Source organism: Choloepus didactylus, chromosome 7, assembly GCF_015220235.1.
Source record: "Choloepus didactylus isolate mChoDid1 chromosome 7, mChoDid1.pri, whole genome shotgun sequence".
Lineage (NCBI taxonomy): Eukaryota > Metazoa > Chordata > Mammalia > Pilosa > Megalonychidae > Choloepus > Choloepus didactylus.
The window spans coordinates 3,481,103-3,504,059 of record NC_051313.1 but is presented as its reverse complement, the minus strand read 5'-3'; the positions used below and the strand labels follow the sequence as shown (position 1 = coordinate 3,504,059).

The following is a 22,957-nucleotide window of genomic DNA, read 5'->3' as shown; positions in this document are numbered from 1 at the left end:
CAGTGAGTATTAAGAGCATTCGTATTGTCATATTTTCTCTCTGTGCCATTCTACTTTGAGAAATCTGTACTGAGTTGGTGATCAGAAAGGTAGAAAAGACTCTTTACAAAAAGGTGATCCTTGAAAGTTTTTAAAAAATTTTTAAGTAAAATTTCAGGTGCAATGTAAATATCTGGCTGTAGGAAAAAAGGGTTAAATAAAAGTTAATAAATATATACGTAGATATTACTTGCATATTCATCATGATCCTCACTAAGAATGGATAATCTTATATAGTAACGTTAAAAGTGAAAAGGATTCAAAATTATTAGTAATTTGGTTTTATAGTGAAGTTAACAACTTATGATAATGAAATAGTATTCCTGTTTTCTCGTGATGATGTATTTTTTATTTTATTTTTATTTTTCTTGGTATTACTGTTAGTTGCTTCTGAATTACTGCTGCTTTATGACTGCCAAAGAAATGTAGATGTTACGGACAAACCAAGGCCATTCCAGTGTGAAAAAATACGGGCCTCTTAGCTTTTAATTAAACTGGCTTTCGTGAACATGCACACGCTCTGCCCGTGGTTGCCATTCCTGCTGATCTGCTGACGTTTGCTGGGTTCTTCATTTCAGCTCACCCTGCTGTCCAGAAGGTGGTGCTGGTGTCGTCCACGTCGGAGCCTCCTGTTCCGTCCCCACGGGCCTCGGAGATGGCCATCCCTGCCGACCTGGACAAGACCATAACGGAGCTCGCCGACTGGCTGGGGCTGGTCGACCAGATGCTCAAGTCCAACATCGTCACCGTGGGCGACGTGGAGGAGATCAACCGGACAGTGTCCCGCATGAAGGTAGGGGTACGGCGCGCACCCCTGCTGTGGGGACCCGCAAGGCAGAGGGGAAGGGGTCTGCGTGCCTCCCTGTGGGGTCCCTAAGAGCAGAGATGGGGGCTAAGGCCGTCTCTAACTGTCAGTCAGCCACCTAGGAGACTCCAGAATAGAGCTTACCTGGCGTTTGTGCCAATGTGGGAAGGTCCGGCTCGCCAGCTGGATCTGTGCGTGCAGCGCATCCTAAAATCCAAAACCGATGCCCCAGGCCAGGCATCGGGTATAAGGGTGGCTGGTGGTACGTCTATTCCAAGTGTGATAGCACATTAGTGTAAGTGTGAGCTGGTGGTACATTGGACCTGAGTGTGATGGCAAAATAGTGTAAGTGTGAGCCAGTGGTACATCTAATCTGAGTGTGGTGTAGGGTGATTTCCTGGAGTGGCTTCTTCAAGCTCCATTTCATAACGTGCTTACACGTTTACTTACTGAATTTGTGAGACTCTCCTGACCATCCTTTTATTTCTAGCCTCCTATCCCCTAATACCTGTTTGTAAACTTCCTGGTGCGAGCTCAGTGTGTGCTGGGATCTGGCGGTGTGCTCTTTGGGGAGACTGAGAAGAACATACTGGACGGAAACTGCGGGTGCAGTTAGGTGGCAGGGACGACTCTCGCTAGTTTTATTCGGTGCTTCACGGGTGGCAGGCGTTCTTGTAATTGTTTTACAGGCATCAGCTCACTCGCTTCCTTAGCGATCTTGTGAGGTGGCTGCTGTTTACACCCAGATGCAAATAAGCAAAGCTGAGGCAGGGGCCTGAGTGCCATAAGGCGGGTGGGGGGCAGGCACTGACCGAGCAGCCCGGGGTGGAAGCAATGTGGCCGTGGTCGGGGCGAGCGACGGGGGCGGCTCCGTGGGGCCTGGGTGTGGGCGCTGCAGAGGCGGCCGTCCCGGTTCCTGGGCAGGGGTGGGGAGGGGGTCGCTGTCGCCCCTGATCTGCCCACAGTTGGCAGCGTCTTCTGGAGAACAGTGGCTGGAGACTGACGGTAGCAGCGAGTGGGTCGGATGGATTGGGGTGGGAGTGCCTTAAAGCAGGGGGCCCCTTCTGGGTGACTGAGGGGGAGCTCTTGCCTGGAACAGAACCGGGAGAGGGGAACAGGGTGTGGACGAGGGTCAGGTGATTCTGTGGTGGGGGCATCGTGTCCAGGGCCCCTCGTGCCGGGTGCAAGGAGGAGATTGGCATTCCTGCAAACGCAGCTGGGACTCGGCTCTAGAAGTTAGGAATAATCAATCCCTTTGGAAATAATATTTAAAAGTACAGGAGTGGCTGAAGATGACCAAATTCATGAATCCGTAAAGAAGAAGGGCAGGGAAGAGAATCCTGGCGACCCTGTTCTACTTATTGTAAATTGTGTTTTCCAGTTTTAATGGCCATTTAAAACACATCATTTTCCCCATATTGTTAACTTTTCTCCCATCTTTATCAATACTAGGAGATATAAAACATTGAGGGCAGCAGATTTGCACGTTGTCAGATTAATCGATAACTTCCTAGTTAGCATTTTTTCCATACCTTCCATCCGTCCCGAGACGTGCCGTTTGTTTGTGTTCATATCAGATATACAAGACTACTGTTTTCTTTGTTTCCAAAGTGATTTTCTTTATACATTTTCCCCAGACTTGATGCAGCCAAGCCGTCAGCATTGAATTACACTATTCATTTTGTGAGAGCCCAGGCACAGAGATGGAGCCCCTTGCCTGGCGTCCCCGGGGGTACTAGGGTTTGAACTCAGCACCCCTCACTCCAGCTCACTCACATGTCTGGCCGCATGGCTGACACCGCCGTCCCCCGGTGGGAGGATGTCCCAGGGCTGGTGGCGTGGCCTCAGCTGGCGCTCTGTCCCCCCAGATCACAAAGTCTGACCTGGAGCAGCGTCACCCCCAGCTGGACTACGTCTTCACGTTAGCACAGAACCTGAAGAACAAAGCCTCCAGTTCCGACGTGAGGACCGCAATCACAGAAAAATGTGAGCATTGCACGAAAAAGTATCACATCTGCTTTCTGTGAAAATAACGGCACACGTTTTTTATAGATTATTTGATTAAAAATTAATATTAATTGTTTATTACGTTCTTCATGAATGTGGCTTTCTCTTATTTATTTTTATTTTTTGTGTGTGTGAACGTTGTCACAATTCTGTGAATTCCTTAAAGCATCAGTGCCATTACTTTAAGTCTTGAAGTGATTGCTTGTTCTTTGGATTTTATTCTCGTAAGTCAGGATTTCTTTCAAAGGAACCAAAGAAGCAAAGGCTGGAAAAGTCCATGGGAATGGAGAGCGTTTCTCCCAGGATAGTTGAATCACGGAGACGGGGTCCCACCCTGTCTTCTAACTCCATTCTCATGACTTGCTCACTCACCACATGGTGGGCTGGGCTGGGCCCTTATCGGGGACACTTCAGTTAAAATGAAAACAGAACAAAGCAGCAGACAAGCAAACAGCATGGCAGCAGCACCCAGAGGTCCTCCTCGGAGATCGCCTCCTGGCCCGGCAGTGTCTGCCCATCCGAGCAGCGCTCAGCACAGTCGCCTCTGTCAGAAGTGGCCCCTGGGGACGTCCGGATCTGCCCACCCAGCTGTGGCCGCCCCTCTCAGGGCCCCTCGGCCCCGGCTGTCCTTTTGGGACTGTCTGTGCTGGTGCTTCCTGGCCTCTCCCCGGGTCCCACTTCTCCCCACCCAGCACCTCCCCGGTGGCTAACGAGCAGCTCCCACCCAGTCTCTCCTTCCCTGGTCCCTGGCCAGTGGCTTTTCTGTCCATAGCTCCTGTTGTGGCCTCTTTCGTGACCTCCCCATGGATCCCCAGCTGCCTGAACTCCCTGTCCCGTGTGCAGGAGATGGAGAGCCACCTTTCTGTCCACCTGCTCTCTGCCTGGTGCGAATGCCCATGGCGAGGTGAAGAGGGGTGTGTGGGCTCTGCAGAGGGGGTCCCAACCCCTCCGCCCTTGTTGACAGCGTTTCCATTGCAAAATAAACGCGGGGCATCCAGGTGATTTTAGGAGATGAGCTGGAAGAGAACTCTCAGGGGCTGAAACTGCTGCTTAATTTTGCCACGTGACCCAGGCTCCTGTGGGTGAGGGGCCCTGGGGCCACCCCACGTCTCCTCGTGGCCTGGGGGCTCCTGTGGGCTGGCTCGGCCTCGCCATCCCGCCGGCCTCCCGCCTGTCCTCCTGGCTTCTCTCCTCGATTATCCAGGCCCTCTTTGAGGATGTTGTACAGACTCTGCTTCCCCTGAGTGCCTTCCCCTGAGTCCCGCCCCGCTGGGTGTAGAGGCTGCTTCCTCTTAGATACAGCGCACGTTGTGTCCGTGTGCAAATCCTTTCCGTGTTTAGTGTCTACCAAAATTTTCACCTTTTTTGGGCACTTAAAATACTTCAGGAAATTTTCTTCGTTTTTTAAAGAAAAAACTGTGATGTTTGCTGTTGCTTGATGCCTTAGTTTTCTTTGTTCAATATTAAAGGATTCTATTGAGCTCCTACAAGTGGATGGTCATAACTGCTTTATGCGTTTTTTAACTGACAAGTGATCGTTATGATAGATTTGTCCACATTTTCCTGAAGGAATTTATTTAGACAATTAAACACCACAGCATAAAACCGATAATTTCAGTGAATGTTTTTTTAGAATTTTCACACGTAAGTGTAATTTACAGCTTTCTGGACAGTCTTAAATTGATTGCTTTTTTGGCTTGATGTAACCCTGTCTTATTGCAGAAGTTTTCCAGGACGTCCCTGTTGACACTGTTGGGATGTTCCCTGGTGTAAGTTCCTCTTGGACCTCGTCCTGCAGGTCCTGCCCTTGGCTCTGGTGCCCAAAGTGCCTTCTAGCAATTTGGTTTTAACGTCACCCACTTTTTATCAGTGAGTTCTCACAGGGTTCACAATCAGTGTTTACTGATACTTCAGTTCAAGTCTGTTAACAACCCCTGAAGTTGCTCATCAGGAATTTGTTTCCTTAGAGCTCTCCTTCCTTACTTGCATGTTAAAAATAAAGAAAGAGGGGAGGGAAGGAGAGGAAGAGGCTGAGAGAGAGAGAGAGAGAGATAGGGAGGGAGGGAGGGAAGGAGAGAGAGGGAGAGAAAGAGAGAGAGAGAGAGAGAGAGAGAGAGAGAGACAGAGACAGAGACAGAGACAGAGAGAGAGATAACCCAATAGAAAGAGTTTGCCGGAGCTGCTCTCACGACTACAAACTGCTTTTGGCTTAGCAATAGGAACTCATTGGCTTGTGGTCTTGAGTCCAGTAGAGGTCCCAAATCAGGACATCGCCAAGGCTCACTTTCTCCCTAAACGCTGTAGTGTCTGGCGCTGGTGTGCCGCGGTCCTTGGGGTTCCTTGGCTTGCATCTTGCCTCCGACTCGAGGCCATCTGTCTCGCTCTCGGGTCTGTTCTCCCAGTTTCCTCTGCCTTCTGTCTCTTCTGTGTTCTTCTCTGACTCCCGGCTTCCACTTTCTTCCTTTATAGGCCCCCAGTAATGCGACTAAGACCTGCCCTCACTCAGTTCACACCTTAACTAATTGACCGTTTTCAGGAGGTCCGTTTACGATGGGCTCACGCCCACAGGGATGAGGATTAAGATTTAGAACGTGTGTCTATTGGGCAAAACTGTTCAACCTACTTCAGGGGCCAACATGGGATTTTATGATGAGGAGCTGCTGGGTACATACAGCGTGAATCTACTTTGTTTTTAGTGTTTCTCTTCACCCTGAACACCTAAAAATACTTTCTTCTAGAGGTTTCATGCTATGGTAAACAAATGTGAAAAGGAGTCTTACATAGTTTTGTTTTAACAACATTGCCTTAGAAAATCTTTGAAGATGACAAGTGACTGTGTCCATGTCGTAAAAGTTCTGTTGTAAAGCACTGTTAAACTCCACCTGCATCAGATTTTATAAAGACAAAAGTAGGAATTTTTCTCTTTAGAATTACTTTTGCACTGTCGGTTTGCAATGACAGATTAAATGCATTTAAAATACAGTTAAACCCAAAATTTTTTTTCTCAAGAAAGCTTTTGGAAATGTGTCAGTTGTAGAGTATGGCAGATGTATTAACCATCCTTTAAAATGTGTGCGTCAACTCTCCTCTGTTCTCTTTTCTGTGTATAAACCATTCATGGTCATTTGGTTCTTCTTTGGTTGTTTTTCATGACGCTTCTCAGTGGAAAGGGTCAAGAACCAGTGGGACAGCACCCAGCATGGAGTGGAGCTCAGGCAGCAGCAGCTGGAGGATGTGATCCTGGACAGTCTCCAGTGGGGCGACCACAAGGAGGAGACGGAGGAGCTTCTGCGGAAACACGAGGCCCAACTCTACATCTTGCAGCAGGCTCGGAGGGACCCGCTCGCCAAGCAGCTCTCCGACAACCAAGTAAGGCTCGGCCCACGCTTCCTGGCAGCAGCACGGGGATACACTTTTTTACCCGTTGTTAACTGCATTTTTTAACACCCTGGCATGATTTTTCCCAAGTTCTTGGAACACATATTTATAGCTCTGTGAGGAATTTCACCAGGAACGTGATTTTGAAAACAATGTTGAGGTAGACTAGACTGAAACAAGCATCTATTCTGGATGTTCAGCTCTCTCAGTTTTGGGAAACTAACACACCCTGTGGCAGCTTCTGGAAGAGATTGTTCTCAGCTCCCAGGAACCCTCCTTTTGCTCCCTTCCTTCCCTCCCATGTAGGTTGTTTCTATTTGTAAAATTTCATTGGACTACTGTCGTGAGCAAATTGGGTAAAAGGTAGGTTTTGTCGTTTTTAATACCTTGATTACCAAACCATTTCATTCCCTATGGTACTAGTTAGCACCTTTTCCTGTGATCCATTTAATTACAGAGTTGACAATACTGAATGACTGTGGTATTTTAAATTGCTATTCCAAAGACTCCCTACACTCATAGAAAATATTCTTGAATTGGAGGTTTGAGTTGTTAGGTGATATTTTCACAGAACGGTTAGAGACCCTTTAGATAGCCTATGATGAAAGTGTCCATCTGTGAAGAATATATTAAAGAATATTAAAAAAATCTTGGACATGAAAGCGCACTACATGAAAGCTAATTGCCATATTCAGAATGCTCTTTTCTAGCCAGAAGTATAGTTCTTTCCTTCTGAAACTTCAGGATGGATTTTTGTGCCAATTGCTACAAAGAACCCTTATAGGAATATTCATTTGTTACTTTGTTTTCATGGGGGTGTTAGTCAGGGTTCTCTAGGGAAACAAAACCAACAGGAGAGATCTGTAAATATGAGATTTTATAAAAGTATCTCATGCAACTGTGGAGATGCACGAGTCCAAATTCTGTAGGGTAGGATGCATGAGTCCAAATTCCATAGGGCAGGATGCATGAATCAAAATTCCATAGGGCAGGCAGCAAACTGGCGACCCCAGTGAAGGTTTTTGATGAACTCCCCAGGAGAGGCTGGCTGGCTGAAGAAGAAATGAAGGTTCTCTCTCTTCTCCCTTAAAAGTCTTCAACTGATTGGATTAAATCCAGCTGATCGAATTCTCACATTGCAGAAGACACACCCTTCATTGATGTAATCAGCCACAGATATAATCAATTGATGATTTGATAAACCAGCTTTCCAGTTTATTAACCAGCTACAGATGTCCTTGCAATAATGGTTAAGTCAGTGATTGCTTGACCAGACACCTGGGCACCATCCCCTGGCCAAGTTGACATGTGAACCTAATCATCACAGTCCATCCCTTGTCAACTTGGGAGCTATACACATCATCTTAAACCAAACTTAATCACTAAATAGAACACAATAACAGACATATGTTTCACCTAACAGTATTCAGCTGTCCTTTTTACAACCAGAAATGCACTAAACCTCTCCAGAATAGGGTGCAAGTCCTTGGGTGCCATTCACTCATAAACTTGAATATACTATAACTTAAATATATGACAGCTCTCCTTTCTGTAACCAGTCACATTGTTGTAGTTCATATTTATCACGACCTTCTTCCACTACTCATTCTATTTTCCCTTTACCCTCAGCAAGCCCTTCAGCTGGCCGTGGTTCTTTGCCTGGTGGAGTGATCCCAACCTTCATTCCTGAAGTTTCTTGGCCGCTGGTAGTCCTGCCTGGATTGGGTTTTTGCAGTTTTCCATTGACTTGAATCACGGGGCATGGTAGTACTAAGAGACGCCCCAGGGGATCTCCTGTATTCCAGGAAAACTCTTCTTTACTTCCATTGTGTAGTTGCAGTGCTATTTCCCCTTGATAGTCAGGATCAATCACCCCAGCCAGTACAGTAATCCCCTTTCTTACCTGCTGATTCAGAGGCATGAGAAGCCCAAAGTGGCCAGGTGGCAGCCTTAACTTCCAGTTCAATGGGATTATTGTTGTGTCTCCTGGTGGAAGCACTCCTCCTTTTGGAACTAAGACTTGTAGACCAGCAGAGCTTAAAGTTTCAAGGACAGAAAGCAAAAATTTTCCTAGTGAATTACTAGGGGTGATAGTGAGTGGTGCTACTCCTGTTTCCACCCCTTGATTCCTGGACCCATGAATCCTGGCTATGGGAGAAACAGCACCATAGAGTGGACGCTGATTCAGAGCATGCACAGCCTCCTGGAGAACACTGCCCCAGCCCTGCAAGGTATTGCCACCTAGTTGGCACCATAATTGAGTCTTCAACAGGCCATTCCTCTTTTCTATCAACCCAGCTGCTTCTGGATGATGGGGAACATGGTAAGACCACAGAATTCCATGAGCAAGTGCCCATTCCCTCACTTCATTTGCTGTGAAGTGGGTTCCTTGGTCAGAAGCAATGCTGTGTGGAATACCATGACGGTGGATGAGGCATTCTATAAGTCCATGGATGGTAGTTTTGGCAGAAGCATTTCTTGCAGGGAAGGCAAACCCATGTCCAGAGTATGTGTCTATTCCAGCAAGAACAAATTGCTGCCCCTTTCATGATGGAAGTGGTCCAATGTAATCAACCTGCCAACAGGTAGCAGGCGGATCACCCCGAGGAATGGTGCCATATCGGGGACTGAGTGTGGGTCTCTGCTGCTGGCAGATTGGACACTCAGCAGTGGCTGTGGCCAGGTCAGCCTTGGTGAGTGGAAGTCCATGTTGCTGAGCCCATGCATAACCTCCATCCCTACCACCATGACCACTTTGTTCATGAGCCCATTGGGCAATGACAGGAGTTGCTGGGGAAAGAGGCTGATTGATATCCACCAAACTGGTCATTTTATCCACTTGGTTGTTAAAATCTTCTGCTGAAGTCACCCTCTTGTGAGCATTCACATGAGACACAAATATCTTCAAGTTTTTTGACCACTCAGAAAGGTCTGTCCTCATGCCCCTTCCCCAGACTTGTCACCAATTTTCCAATCATGTACCTTCCAAGTATCTGACCATCCAGCCAAACTGTTAGCAACAGCCCAGGAATCAGTATACAAATGCACCTCTGGCCAGTTCTCCTTCCAAGCAAAGTGAACAACCAGGTGCACTGCACGAAGTTCTGCCCAATGGGAGGATTTCCCCTCACCACTGTCCTTCAGGGACATCCCAGAAAGGGGCTGCAGTGCTGCAGCTGTCCACTTTCGGGTGGTGCCTGCATATCGTGCAGAACCATCTATAAACCAGGCCCGAGTCTTCTCTTCCTCAGTCAACTGATTGTAAGGAACTCCCAAGAGGCCATAGCTGTGGGCTGGGAAAGAGAAGGTAAGGTGGAAGGAGTGGGGACCATGGGCATTTGGGCCACTTCCTCATGTAACTTACTTGTGCCTTCAGGACCTTCTCAAGCTCTAACTTGTATATACCATTTCCATTTTATGATGGAGTGCTGCTGTGCACGCCCAACTTTATGGCTTTGTGTGTTGGACAACACCATGCTCATGATAGGTAACTCAGGTCTCATGGTAACTTGGTGGCCCATGGTTAAGCGTTCTGTCTCTACTAAGGCCCAGTAGCAGGCCAACAGCTGTTTCTCAAATGAAGAGTAGCTATCTGCGGAGGATGGTAAAGCTTTACTCCAAAATCCTAAGGACCTGCATTGCAATTCTCCTATAGGAGCCTGCCAGAAGCTCCAAACAGCATCTCTGTTTGCCACTGACACTTCCAGCACCATTGGGTCAGCTGGATCATAGGGTCCAAGTGGCAGACCACCTTGCACAGCAGCCTGGACCTGTCGCAGAGCCTCATCTTGCTCCGGTCCCCACTCAAAACTAGAAGCTTTTCTGGTTGCTCGGTAAATGGGCCAGAGTAGCACACCCAAATGAGGAATATGTTGTCTCCAAAATCCAAAGAGGCCAACTAAGCATTGTGCCTCTTTTTTGGTCATAGGAGGGGCCAGATGCAACAGCTTATCCTTCACCTTAGAAGGGATATCTCGACAGGCCACACACTACTGGACACCTAGAAATTTTACTGAGGTGGAAGGTTTTGTTGTATTTATCTCCCTTCCTCTGCCATGCAAATACCTTACCAACAAATCTAGAGTAGTTGCTACTTCTTGCTCACTAGGTCCAATCAACATGAGATCATCAATATAATGGACCAGTGTGATGTCTTGTGGGAGGGAGAAACAATCAAGATCCCTATTATGACATAGGGCTAGAGAGTTGACATAACCCTGAGGTAGCATAGTGAACGTAAACTGCTGGCCTTATCAGCTGAATGCAAACTGTTTCTGGTGGTCCTTACTAATAGCTATTGAGAAAAAAGCATTTGCCAGATCAATAGCTGCATACCATGTACCAGGGAATGTGTTGATTTGCTCAAGCTATGATACCACATCTGGAACAGCAGCTGCAATTGGAGTCACTACCTGGTTAAGCTTACAGTAATCTACTGTCATCCTCCAAGACCCATCTGTTTTTTGCACAGGCCAAATAGGAGAGTTGAATGGGGATGTGGTGGTAATCACCACCCCTGCATCCTTCAAGTCCTTAAGAGTGGTGTTAATCTCTGCAGTCCCTCCAGGAATCTGGTATTGCTTCTGGTTTACTATTTTGCCGGGGAGGGGCAGTTCTAGTGGCTTCCACTTGGCCTTTCCCACCATAATAGCCCTCACTCCATGAGTCAGGGAACCAATGTGAGGATTCTGCCGGTTGCTGAGCATGTCTATTCCAATTATGCGTTCCGGCACTGGGGAAATAACCACAGAATGGGTCTGGGGACCCACTGGACCCACTGTGAGATGGACCTGAGCTAAAACTCCATCAATCACCTGACCTCCATAAGCCCCAACTCTGAATAGTGGACCAGAGTGATGTTTTGGGTCTCCTGGAATTAATGTCACTTCTGACCCAGTGTCTAATAATCCACGAAATATCTGATCATTTCCTTTTCCCTAGTGCACAGTCACCCTGGTAAAAGGCCGTAGGTCCCCCTGGGGAAGGCTGGGAGGAAGATTAACAGAATAAATTTTGGGCAGTGAAATGGGGTCCTTCCCCAAGGGTTCCTGGTGTCCCCTCTTTTAAGGGGCTCTGGATCTGTAAACTGTCTCAAGTCAGGGAATTGATTAAGGGGCCGTGACTCTCTGTTTGTGTAATTCAAGGGAGACTTATGTTCACTTGACCTAGAATTCTGCTTATATAGTTCAAACAAGAATTGAGTCGATTGCCCATCTGTTTTACTACTTGGTACTCCATGATCCACTAGCCAACGCCGTAAGTCTCTGCGAGTCATATTATTTTGATTGCTGGTTTGAGCCTGTTTTCCATTATGGTAGCCATGCCCACCTTGTCTGTGGCGATTAACTGCAGCCACTTGGCTTCTGCTGACTCGGGACCTGATTATCCCCATTGTGTTTAAAGGATTCCAGCTCAGTGAACGCAGTTCCTACAGTAATATCTGACCTACGGAGAAGGGTGACTATAGAGCTCTTCAGGGATGATGGAGCTAGTCTCACAAATTTATTCCTCACAGTCCTGGTAAAAGGTGTGTCCTCTGGATATTCCAGGGCTGTGTGAGCGGGTCTTCCATGATAAATCCCCCCTAACATTCCAATCTCTTTAAGCCTTTGAATCCCCTCCTCCACATTGTACCAGGGCAGTTCTGGCATTTCTACCTCCGGTAATGCTGGCCACCTTTTGATCCGTGTTTCAGCCAGCCACCCAAACAAACTGTTAACACCCTTTCTAACCCCTCGAGCTATAACATTGAATGCAGAATCTCTGCTTAGTGGGCCCAAATCAGTAAATTCAGCCTGATCCAACTGTATATTCCTTCCACCATTATCCCACACCCTTAATATCCATTCCCACACATATTCCCCTGTATATATAAATTAAATATATATTATTATCTATTTCTGTCTATATAAATTGGAAAACTCTTGCAGTTCTTTTGGAGTACAGCATACTTCCTTATGGTCACAGTTTGTACCTCACCTTTCTGGGTCTCTTGGGACTTTAGTTATAGGTCTTAAAGAAAAGAGTGATGGTTGGGGTGGGTCATGAAAAGATTTAGAAGTATCCTTCAAGCCAGTTACCTCAGGGCATTCCATGGCAGCTTCATCTGGTGAAACAGGATTAATCTCTTCAGACAGAGGAGTGAGGACTGTTTCCCCGGGGGAGGTGATTACAGGTTTAGCAAGCACTGAAGGGTTAATCTCTTGATATGGAGGTTGGATGGCAGGCTCCTCAGGGCAGGCTGGAGGTTGGCTATCTGTCTTCTCAGGGCAGGGTGGAGGTGGGGAGCTGTTTCCTCAGGACAGACCATTACATATATATCTAGCAAAGACTCAGCAGAATCCAAGGTTCCAATGTCCCCACTGCCATTATTATCAACCCATATGTCCCCATCCCAGTTTTCAAGATGATTCCTTTCCAATCAATGCCTTTACTTTAACAGCAGACACCTGCAAGTTTGAGATTTTAGTTTACGTTGTAAATCTGCTACTCATACAATGAGACTCTGGTCTGGTTTCAGAGATCTCAAGTCTAAAACCATGAGAAATAGCAGTTTCTTTTTGGACACACATAGAAACCTTTACATCTGCCATATGGCATTTAATTGTCAAATTGGAAGCCTTCAATTCATCCCTGTCTCTTACAGCTTGATCCAGCATACTTAAGAAGAGCCAGCCAATATCATTATGCCTTTTAACTCCACAAAACTCTGTTAAGATGTCAAAAACGCTGTCACCCAGAGCCTTGCCTCATACAAGAGTATGATTAAGAGAATCAAATGGTGATATTTTGCATATCTCCATTGCCAACTCATGCCATGGACTGTCAGTTGCATCTTGATTATTGGAAATACAGTCTTCAGTGCCTTTGAATCTAATCAGAGTTGAAAATCAGTTATAAAAGCCCATTTTAAAATTCTGTTTCTCAAGAACCACTCCTGGTACCAAGCTGTATTAGTTAGGGATCTCTAGGGAAACAGAATCCACAGAAGGTATTTGTAAATACGAGATTTTATTAAAGTATCTCACGCAGCTGTGGGGATGCGTGAGTCCAGATTCCCTTGGGCAGGCAGTGAGGTGGCACCTCTGATTAATGTCTTCAGTGAACTCCCCAGGAGAGGCTGGCTGGCTGAAGAAGTAAAGTCTCTCTCTTATCCCTTAAAAGTCTCAACTGATTGGATTAAACCCAGATGATTGAATCCTCTCTTTGTGGAAGACATGCCTTTTGTGACACAATCAGCCACAGGTGCAGTCCATTGACTGATGATTCAATAAACCAGCCTTCTGGTTTATTAACCAGCCACAGATGTCCTTGAAGTGAAGGTGAGGCTGTGCTTGCTTGATCAGACACCTGGGCACCATCACCTGGCCAAGCCGACACATGAACCTAACCATCACAACGGGGGTGTTTTGAGTTAGCGGCTCTCAGGTTGAAAAAGTGTGTAAAGCAGCACTGCCTGTCCCCCAGCGGTCACCTCCTCCCATGGTCTGTCAGGGATTCCCCCCCCCCCCCCCACTGAGCCTCCTTACCCATCCACTGTCTCACCTGTAAACACGGACCCTTCTGTGGTGGCCCTTCCTCTAGGCACTATTCGAGGGCCTCCATAGCAAGTTCATTCCTATTTGGACACGTGTTCCCGCAAGGAACAGAGGTGCAGCAGAAAGAGGGAAAAGACAAGTAATTCGAGGAGGTAAAATATTGCAAAGAGGAAGGGATTATCTTTTTTTAATGCAATTGTATTGAGATATATTCACATACCATAAAATAATCCAAAGTGTGCAGTCAGTTGTTCACAGTATCATCATATAGTTGTGCGTTCGTCACCACGATCAATTTTCTTTAACATTTTTATTACTCCAAGAAATAAAAATAAAATAATAAAATAATAAATAAAATAATAAAAAATAAATAAAATAATAAATAAATATTTACATTACACTAATTTAATTTAAATTAAATTAAATTTAAATTAAAGATTTAAATAAACAATTTTGTTTATTTTTATTTATTAAAAATAAATAAATATTATGAATAAAATAAAAAATAAAATAAAAAAATAAAAATAAAAGTAAAAAAGAACACCCCAAACATCTCATACTCCTTTTCCCTTCCTATTATTCATTTAATTTTTGTCCCCCTTTTATCTACTCATCTGTCCATACACTGGATAAAGGGAGTGTGGGCCATCAGGTTTTCACAATCACATCATCCCATATAAGCCATATAGTTATATGATCATCTTCAAGAATCAAGGATACTGAATTGCAGTTTAAAAGTTTCAGGTATTTATTTTTAGCTGTTCTAATACACTAAAAATGAAAAAGAGATACGTAAATAATGCATAAGAATAACCTCCAGAATGACCTCTCAACTCCATTTGAAATCTCTCAGCCACTGAAACTTCATTTTGTTTCATTTCTCTTCCCCCTTTTGGTCCAGAAGGCTTTCTCAATCCCCATGATGCCAGGTCCAGACTCATCCCCCGGAGTCAAGTCCCACGTTGCCAGGGAGATTTACACCCCTGGGAGTCACGTCCCACGTAGGAGGGAGGGCAGTGAGTTCACCTGCAGCACTGGCTTAGAGAGAGGCCGCATCTGAGTAATGAAAGTGATTCTCTGGGGGTGACTCTTAGGCCCGATTATTAGTAGGCTTAGCCTCTCCTCTGCAGTAACAAGCTTCCTGAGGGCAAGCCCCAGGTCGAGTGATTGGCCTACGACAATGGTAGTCCCCAACTACCATTGCAAGAATATCAGGAATTCCCCAGATGGGGAAGTTTAATATTTCCAGTTTTTCCCCAGTCCCTCAAGGGGGCTTTACAATTACTTTTTATTTTCTGCCCAGATTTCTCTGGGATGTATTGGGGTTTTGTGCTAAGCTGTATAAAATAACCGGATCTTGCTCCTTATTCGAGGTTCCTTGTAATTTTGGTGTTTGAATAAACTGATCATATAGGTTAAATTATGTAGCATGAGGTTATATAGCCTGCTATAGAAAATACCGATTTTCCACCAAATAAACCTCTCTTCCTTTGGTCTTGCAGAGGTCAAAGTTTTAAAACACAAGTCAATATCATCCTGTTCCCTTTAGTCTGATTTACTTTAGTCCTAACCAAGTCCCTTTTGTTCGTATCTCTAATTAAGGTCTGATTTCTTTTTCAGCTTCTTTAACATTTGTTGTATGTGGGTAATGCTGACATTCATAGCTAACGAATTCTGGCTCTGAGTCTCAGGTGCCAGACAGATACCTGATATTTTGGGGATCAACCAGGTTATACACAAACAGCTCATCATCTCAGAATCTAGAAATAACCGTTACAGCTCATGAATAGACGTTGACTGCTGTAAGAGCTTACAATCTAGGAACCTTTACCATAAGCCTTCGCTTGATAACCTAGGCTCTCAGATACAATCCTCTGCGTTTTCCCATTATAGTTAGTCCATATTAGTGAGGTGCTGTAATGTTCATCTTTCTGATTCTGGCTTATTTCACTCAACATACTGTTCTCAAGGTCCATTCACCTAGTTGCATGCCTCAGAACTTCATTTCTTCTTGCCGCTGCTCAGTATTCCATTGTGTGTGTACACCGCAGTTCACCATTCTGTTTATTGGTTGATGCACTCTTAAGTCACCCTCATCCGTTGCAAATCATGAATACTGCCACCCTGAACACCAGGGTGCAATGTCCATTCATGTCCCTGCTCTCAGCTCTTCCAGTATACACCCAATAATGGGATTGCAGGACCATATGGCAAGCCCATGGTTAGCTTCCTGTGGAACCACCACACTGTCCTCCAGCTGGGCTGCCCCATTCTACTTCCCCACCAACAGTGCATGGGTACATCCCTCTCTCCACATTTTCTCCAGCACTTGTATCCCTCTGTTTATTTTTTAAACAGTTTCATTCAAACACCATACAATCCATTCAAAGTAAACAATCACCAGTTCCCTGTGTGATTACATAATAATGCATTCACCAGCGTAGTCTACATGAGGATATTTCCGTTTTTTCAGCAAAGAAAGAGGGAAAGGAGGAAAAAAAGAATAAAAATGTAAAAGATAGAAGAAAAATAAAAATCAAATAAAATACAATGAAAAGGTCAGACAATATCACCACCACCAAGAATCCTGTGTCACTCCCTTATATCCCCCTCTTATAGACATTTAGCTTTGGTATGTTGTCTTCATTTTAATTAATGGAAGCATCTTTCAATGTTACCATTAGCTATAGACTCTAGTTTGCATTGATTGTATTTTTCCCCTATACCATCCAATTTTCAACACCTTGCAATGTTGGCATTCATTTGTTCTTCTTTTAAAAACATTCTTATGTTTGTACATTAATCACCACAAGTGACCACTCTAGGTTTTGCTAGATTATACAATCCCAGTCTTTATCTTCTGTCTTTCCTTCTGATGTCATACATGCCCCTAACTTTCCACTGTCAACCATACTCACACTCATCTTTGTTCAGTACATACAGTAGTGTGCTAGCATCACACAGTATTATGCTATTCAATTCTGGATCTATACAATCAATGCTGTAAAACCTTATGTACCCCTTCAGCATCAATTGCCCATTTTCCAGCTTCTTTCTTTCTCCTGACAACCTGTGTTCTCAACTTTAACTTTCAAAATGTTAGCTCATATTAGCGAGTCCATCGAGTGTCCGTCCTTTTGTGTCTGTCTAATTTCACTCAACGTAGTGTCTACTGTCTACCATTTTTCTTTTGGATTTTAGATATCATATTTTAATTTTCTCTCTCCCTCTTTTTCCTCTTACTGATAGTCTTCATTTCTGCTCTCTTCTCCAAACTTCTCTCTCCTGTCTTTTCCTGTCTTCTGTAGTGCTCCCTTTAGTATTTCTTGTAGAGCAGGTATCTAAACTCTCTCAGTGTTTGTCTGAAAATATTTTAAATTCTCTCTATTTTTGAAGGACAGTTTTATAATTATTGTTTGGCAGTTTTTCTCTTCCAGTATCTTAAATATATCATGCCACTGCCTTCTTGCCTCCGTGGTTTTTTCCAAGAAATCCGCACATATTCTTATTGAGCTTCGTTTGCTGCTGCTCCGGGTTTATCTGCGCTCATAGCTTGTGTTCAGTAGTCCAAACTTGTTAATCAAAATGCAGTTGGAACTTGGTTGAGCTACCTTCCCTTCCTCCTAGCAGACTGTTTCTTTTTCCCACAGGGACGTCCTCCAACTCAGCCTGCCCTGCACTGGGGGAGGGCACCAGCTCCGCAGTTTGAGGGGCTTTATTTACAGTTCTGTGCTGCAATCTCAACTGTCCCACACACTCCAGACTGGTGTACGACATTTGTCCATTCACAGGTGGTCCCCAACAGTTGTTCCAGACTGTTTACTAGTTGTTCCTGGTTATATGCTAGTTGTTCCAGAGGACTAACTAAATTCCACACCTCCCTATGCCACCATTTTGCTATGAACCCGATCACTTTCGTAGCCACTTCCCTTGTCGCATCTAGAATTACTGGATTTAAGCTTATAGGCAAGAGTTTATCCCAGCCTTTTTTTTTTTTTTTAGTTTGATCTCTGTGTCTAAAACTCGTTGAATGCCCCTGGAAGTAGCAGTGTTCTGGTGATGTTAGTTACTGAGGGACCAAGTCTAATAATAACTCCTGAAATTTCCCCTCAGATGTTTCTTCAAGAGCTGGGTCCCGGAGATGCTGTGGTGATGGCGTTCAACAACATCCTGCAGAAGCTGCTGGAAGAGTACAGGAGCGACGACACGAGGAACGTGAAGGAGACCACGGAGTACTTAACAGCATCGTGGGCCAGCCTCAAGCAAAGGTAACCCAAGGCCTGGTGGGTCGGCGTGGACTGTGGAGTGCAGGGTTCATGTGCTTTGGCTTTCTGGTGGAAACCTGCCAAATATGTGACTACTGGAAGCATGTTTTACAGTTTATTTTTATTATTTTTTCTTACTGTGATGTGCTTAGTTGGTATTATGGTTAATCCAGGATGCATATTGTATAGTATCAATTTAAATGGAATTTCTACAATGGAGTTTTTCCTTGATAAGCCCAACCCTTGTCAGTGATCATTTTATATGTTCTGATTTTCTCAGGCCTCTCAGTATTACCTAGAACACTTTTGTTGTCTTCTAGCTGCAGTAGGAGATGTCATCCATGGCTTCAGTTATAATACTCTGCTTTGTTCTGGGACAGCCTCAGCTGGAGACCAGACACACCCGGTCCCAACACCAGACCCCAGAAATATGCTATGTGTGTTTAGGGTTCCAACTAGCTTGTTATTTTTCCTTTCCATTTCTCTGTCTGGTCAGTATGCCCAGAACAATCTGAAACAGCATATATGTTTATAAGAGAGATTTCTCTGTCAATTGAACACCTAGGATTTTAGGAGGTTTGCATATCTTTAAGAATGCTTATTTATATCCATCATCAGGAAGAAACTGTTCACCTCATGCACAGCACTGGGAATGCCTGTGCCTCATTGAAATTATGGTTTCACACACATTTTCATGTATTCAAATGCCACTGCCTAAGAGCTAATTTTATTTCAAAATGCATTTATTTTGCAGTGAGTAAAATATAGTATTAGAAAATCTTTTGATATATGTTACTGGTAATAAAGTATAGCCAAACATTTGATCATGGTTTGACAAGGGGGCATATCGCACATTTTTAGAATGTTATTTTTAGTTAGGATCTCTAAAACAGGGTCTGTGAAAAGTCAAAGAAGTGAATAATGAGAGTAGAATATTCCTGTGAATGTGTTACTATGTATGCCTGGGTGTGTTAGTTTCCCAGACGCTAAAATAAGTACCAGGCAGTGGGTTGGCTTAAACAAGAATTTATTGGCTCATGGTTTTGAGGTTAGGGGAAGTCCGAATCAAGGTGTCAGCAAGGTGATGCTTTCTTCCTGAAGACTGTGGTGTTCCGGGGCTGGCTGCAGGTGACTCTTGGTCCTTGGCTTTTCTGTCAGGACAGTGACGTGCAGCGACTTTGTCCCCTAGGTTCTGTTGACTTCCAGCTCTGGTCCTCCCTCTGACGTTCTTTTCATAAAGCCTCCAGGATAGGATTAAGACACAACCTCAGGCTGTTGGCCACACCTTAACCCAAAATACCAACACCTTCAAAAGGTCCCATTGACAAAGGGTTGACAGCACAGGAATGGATCGAGATTAAGGGCTTGTCTTTTTCTGGGCCACATAATTCAACTGACCACAGTAGCTGCTGGCGGAAATAATGCCGTCATGGTACAAAGCTGAGTGGGTACGACGTGGCTCTTCCCATCATTCCGGCCCCGCTGCTTTCTTTTGTTGAAACGGATTATTTGGATGCAGTCAGGACTCCATAACTAAGGCAGGAAACAGAGTGAATTAAAAACAGCTTTACACCGAGAGATAGTCCTTAACACTCTATTTGCATGTTTCCAAAATGTATAAGAATTATGACTTTGTTGTTGTTGTTATAAACATTGCCAGAAAAATCGATTGCTTAGGATTGTGTGGCCTGCTTTTTGAGCATCCCTAATTTTCTTTTTTTGCTTTTACTTTATAAATATTTTAAGACAGCATACAGCCGTAGTCAGATTAGATGGGAAAGGCAATAAAAAATGAATTATATTCCAAGGTGATCTTTCATTTATCATATTTGGGACAACAACTATGTTCCAAATTTATGGTGGTTACTAGCAGTCATCCTTCTTATTTTTTCTTTCTGCATTTTTTGGGAAATAAGTAATTATATTAGCATTTATCTGTGATTTCCTGGGATAGCTAGATAAATTGTCTGTAAGACAGGGAAAATGACAGACAAACTGCTGCTGACAGAATCCCTGAGTGATTGGCTGCTTGGTTTTTTATGTGTTAAGAAGATTTTCTCTTAAGCAGAATATTTACAATTTTTAACTGTCCTAAATTGAGATTTTTTTTTAATACAGATCTTTCCTTGCTTTCTTAAGCAAAGTGTGTGAGCCCATGTTGAACTTTCCCTGAATTCTTGGGATTACAGTGCAGAGGTGAAATTAAGGGATTTTAAAAGCTGCAAGAGACCTTAGAGTCCCTCCATTCAGAAATCCAGGCTTTCCCAATGCTTCGTCATTAGGCCCCCCACCCTGTGAAGTCCTTATGCCATAGGTGTAGCCCTCTGTATTTCCTTAACTGGATGTTCAGTTGCACTTTGTACGTGAAAGCTTTAGATTTTTGCACCTCCCCAGAACTGCCTCTGTTGAGCACCATCTCTCTGTCAAGCAGTTGACACGATCTCCCACTCAAGCTCACCATTCTGCTCCGTGAGTGGGCTGGAGCTCGCCGGGGCGGTGCGTCGCATGCACGTGCACAGCTCGCGCGGTGGGCCTCGGGCTGGGGTCCCAGCCTTCTTTAAAACATGTGTCGGTTTTCTTCCTTGCTCCCGGAAAGCCAGCGGCCGGTGGGGACTGCTCAGTGGAGCCCCCTCTTGCATCTGTCTGCGATTCCGCTCTCCGGTTCCTGTGTGTGCTGCCTGTAGACACCAAGTCTGACTGAAGATCTGGGGGTGGCTCCAAGTCATGCAACGAGTTACGCGTGGGCACCCTGCCAGGCTTGGCCCCTGGCCCTCCTGTTGTCTCCCAGCTGTCACCTGCAGGGTGAAGGTTATTCACCTGGCATCTGGAATGTCGTGAGGTGCCACGAAGTCTAGCCTCCGCTGTCAAAGGACGTCTTCTTTGCAACTTGTGGAAGCAGTTTGGCCATTCACAGTTACACATTTACAGTCCCGCATCTACAACGCCCAGATGCTGGGAGCTCCCATAACAGGACTTGGAAATGCCAGGACGTTCTCTACTGGAGTCTTTTTTTTTTTTTTTTTTTTTTTTTTTATCTTGCTTACTGTGAATACTTTCCAGAAATATTAGCTGCAGAAATATTAATGTTTTCGATTGCTGCCCCAGACCCCGCTTGGGTTAGGGGTATTATGTAATATAGTTAGGTTGGCAATAGGAGCTTTCTAAAATACAAAAAATCCTCTTAATTCTGAAACACAGCTGCCTCCCCATACAGCAGGCCTGTCTCAGGTGCTTCTAACTGATAAGCATGTCTTGGCCACTATTCATTTTACCTATGAGTTTTTTTTCTTTGCATGTCTTAATCCAATTAACAATTTTTTTGGTACAACTTGAGATAGTGAAAGTTTGAGTACATTAACTTTTGGGGTGTGTGTTGTCAGTGCTGAAATATTGTAAGGGAAACGAGATAACTTTATGCTGTAAGCAGTTTCCTCCAGGCCATTAATCCTTGTGCTTATTTCCCCAGGCCCCCGGGCCCCTGCGGCTGCCCTTTGCCTGTTCCGACCTGTCTGTGGTGAGCACAGGCAGAGCAAAAAGAATGGGTAATAGACTTGTCTACCCTCGGTTAAAATCCACGTCATTCAGTCACCATCTCTGTGAAGCTGTGCAGACCCAGTGTCCTGGGTTCTCTAGGGGAGAGCGTATCTAACTTGTAGGATTAGTGTGAGGATGGAACGTTGTTCATAGAAGCTGCTGGTCCCTGGTCTCACCCAGCAGGAGATTGCCCAGAGGCAGTGGTCCACCCAGGGGTGGTGGTCCACCCAGGCTGGTGGTCTGCCCAGAGGAGGTGGTCCGCCCAGGCTGGTGGTCTGCCCAGGGGAGGTGGCTCGCCCTGGGGTGGTGGTCCGCCCAGAGGAGGTGGTCCACCCAGAAGTTTAACCATCCTGAGAAGAAAGGTTATAGAATTGAGAGAGAAATGACTTTTTCATGTGAAGACCACAAATATAGATTTATCTAATGTGACTTTATTTTCTTCTATTGAAATGAGTCTGTCATCTTCAGGAATTTTTCTTAACATGCCAGTGATGGCCAGCGGCATGTGCAATACTATATAATGTCAGGGATTATAGAAACATCGTGTGTGTTGAAGACTGCATTTATGAATCCCTTGATTATTTTGGAAAAAGGTTAAGCTCACAGAATTTGAATTTAGCTTTGATTGCTTTCCCAATTTGTTGTATAGCTTGACACTTGTTTTATTTCTGTTATTAATTTCTCAGCAGCAGTTGCTTATTGTCCCTACTGGTTGACGTAAGTGCAGCCTTCTTCAGCTTTTGTCCACAGTTCAATTTGGGCAATTCCTTTAACAATGACCAGTGGAGGATACTCATCATGGAACGGGATGTTATGGCCTGACCTCAGGCAGGCTCAGCCTCTGAGCTTTTAGATTCAGTGCTGCAGCACCTGTCATCCCTGTCGCTGAGCCCAGGCGAGGGCAGGTGCCTCACTGCTGCACCTGTTGTTCCTAAGTCCCTGGGCCCAGGTGAGGGCAGGTGCCTCATCCTCTGGCTGTGCTCTGCCGATGGGAGGCTCAGAGATTCATCTCAGCCAAGTTGATGTATCTTCTTGAAGGCCTCCTTCTTTCCCTGAAAGTCACCTTTATTTTTCAGCCTCTTTCTTTTTTTTGTTTTTTTTTTTTTTAATTCCTGCACTTTATTTTTAGTTCTCTTGTCTGAATTGGGAAGGAAATTGACAAAGAAAAAAAGTGTAAACATTATGGTCTTCTGTACTTGTTTTAATGTTCAGGGATTATTGTTATTGCTGTGGTTGTTTTTTTTTTTTTTTTAATCCCCAGCCCTGGCTCTGTGGGACATGCTTGGGAAGGCAAAAGTTCTCTCTTTTAAGGCTCTGGCTCCAGCATCCACATCTCTTCCTGGTATAGATAGCGCCAAATCAGACCAACTAAAGGGCCAGCATCCCTAGTC

The 22,957-nt window shown here is 44.8% G+C and overlaps 1 protein-coding gene across 12 annotated transcripts in view; it reads left to right on the top strand.

The window, feature by feature from the left end:
- The window catches only part of UTRN (utrophin), a 473,101-nt gene that overhangs the window by 229,306 nt on the left and 220,838 nt on the right, over nucleotides 1-22,957 (top strand). For all 12 annotated transcript variants that reach the window (XM_037844841.1, XM_037844842.1, XM_037844838.1 and 9 more), the window contains 4 exons: nucleotides 618-832; nucleotides 2,713-2,830; nucleotides 6,015-6,220; nucleotides 17,881-18,035. In XM_037844841.1, coding sequence (XP_037700769.1) covers nucleotides 618-832; nucleotides 2,713-2,830; nucleotides 6,015-6,220; nucleotides 17,881-18,035 — 694 coding nt within the window. The remainder of the gene's footprint in view (nucleotides 1-617; nucleotides 833-2,712; nucleotides 2,831-6,014; nucleotides 6,221-17,880; nucleotides 18,036-22,957) is intronic.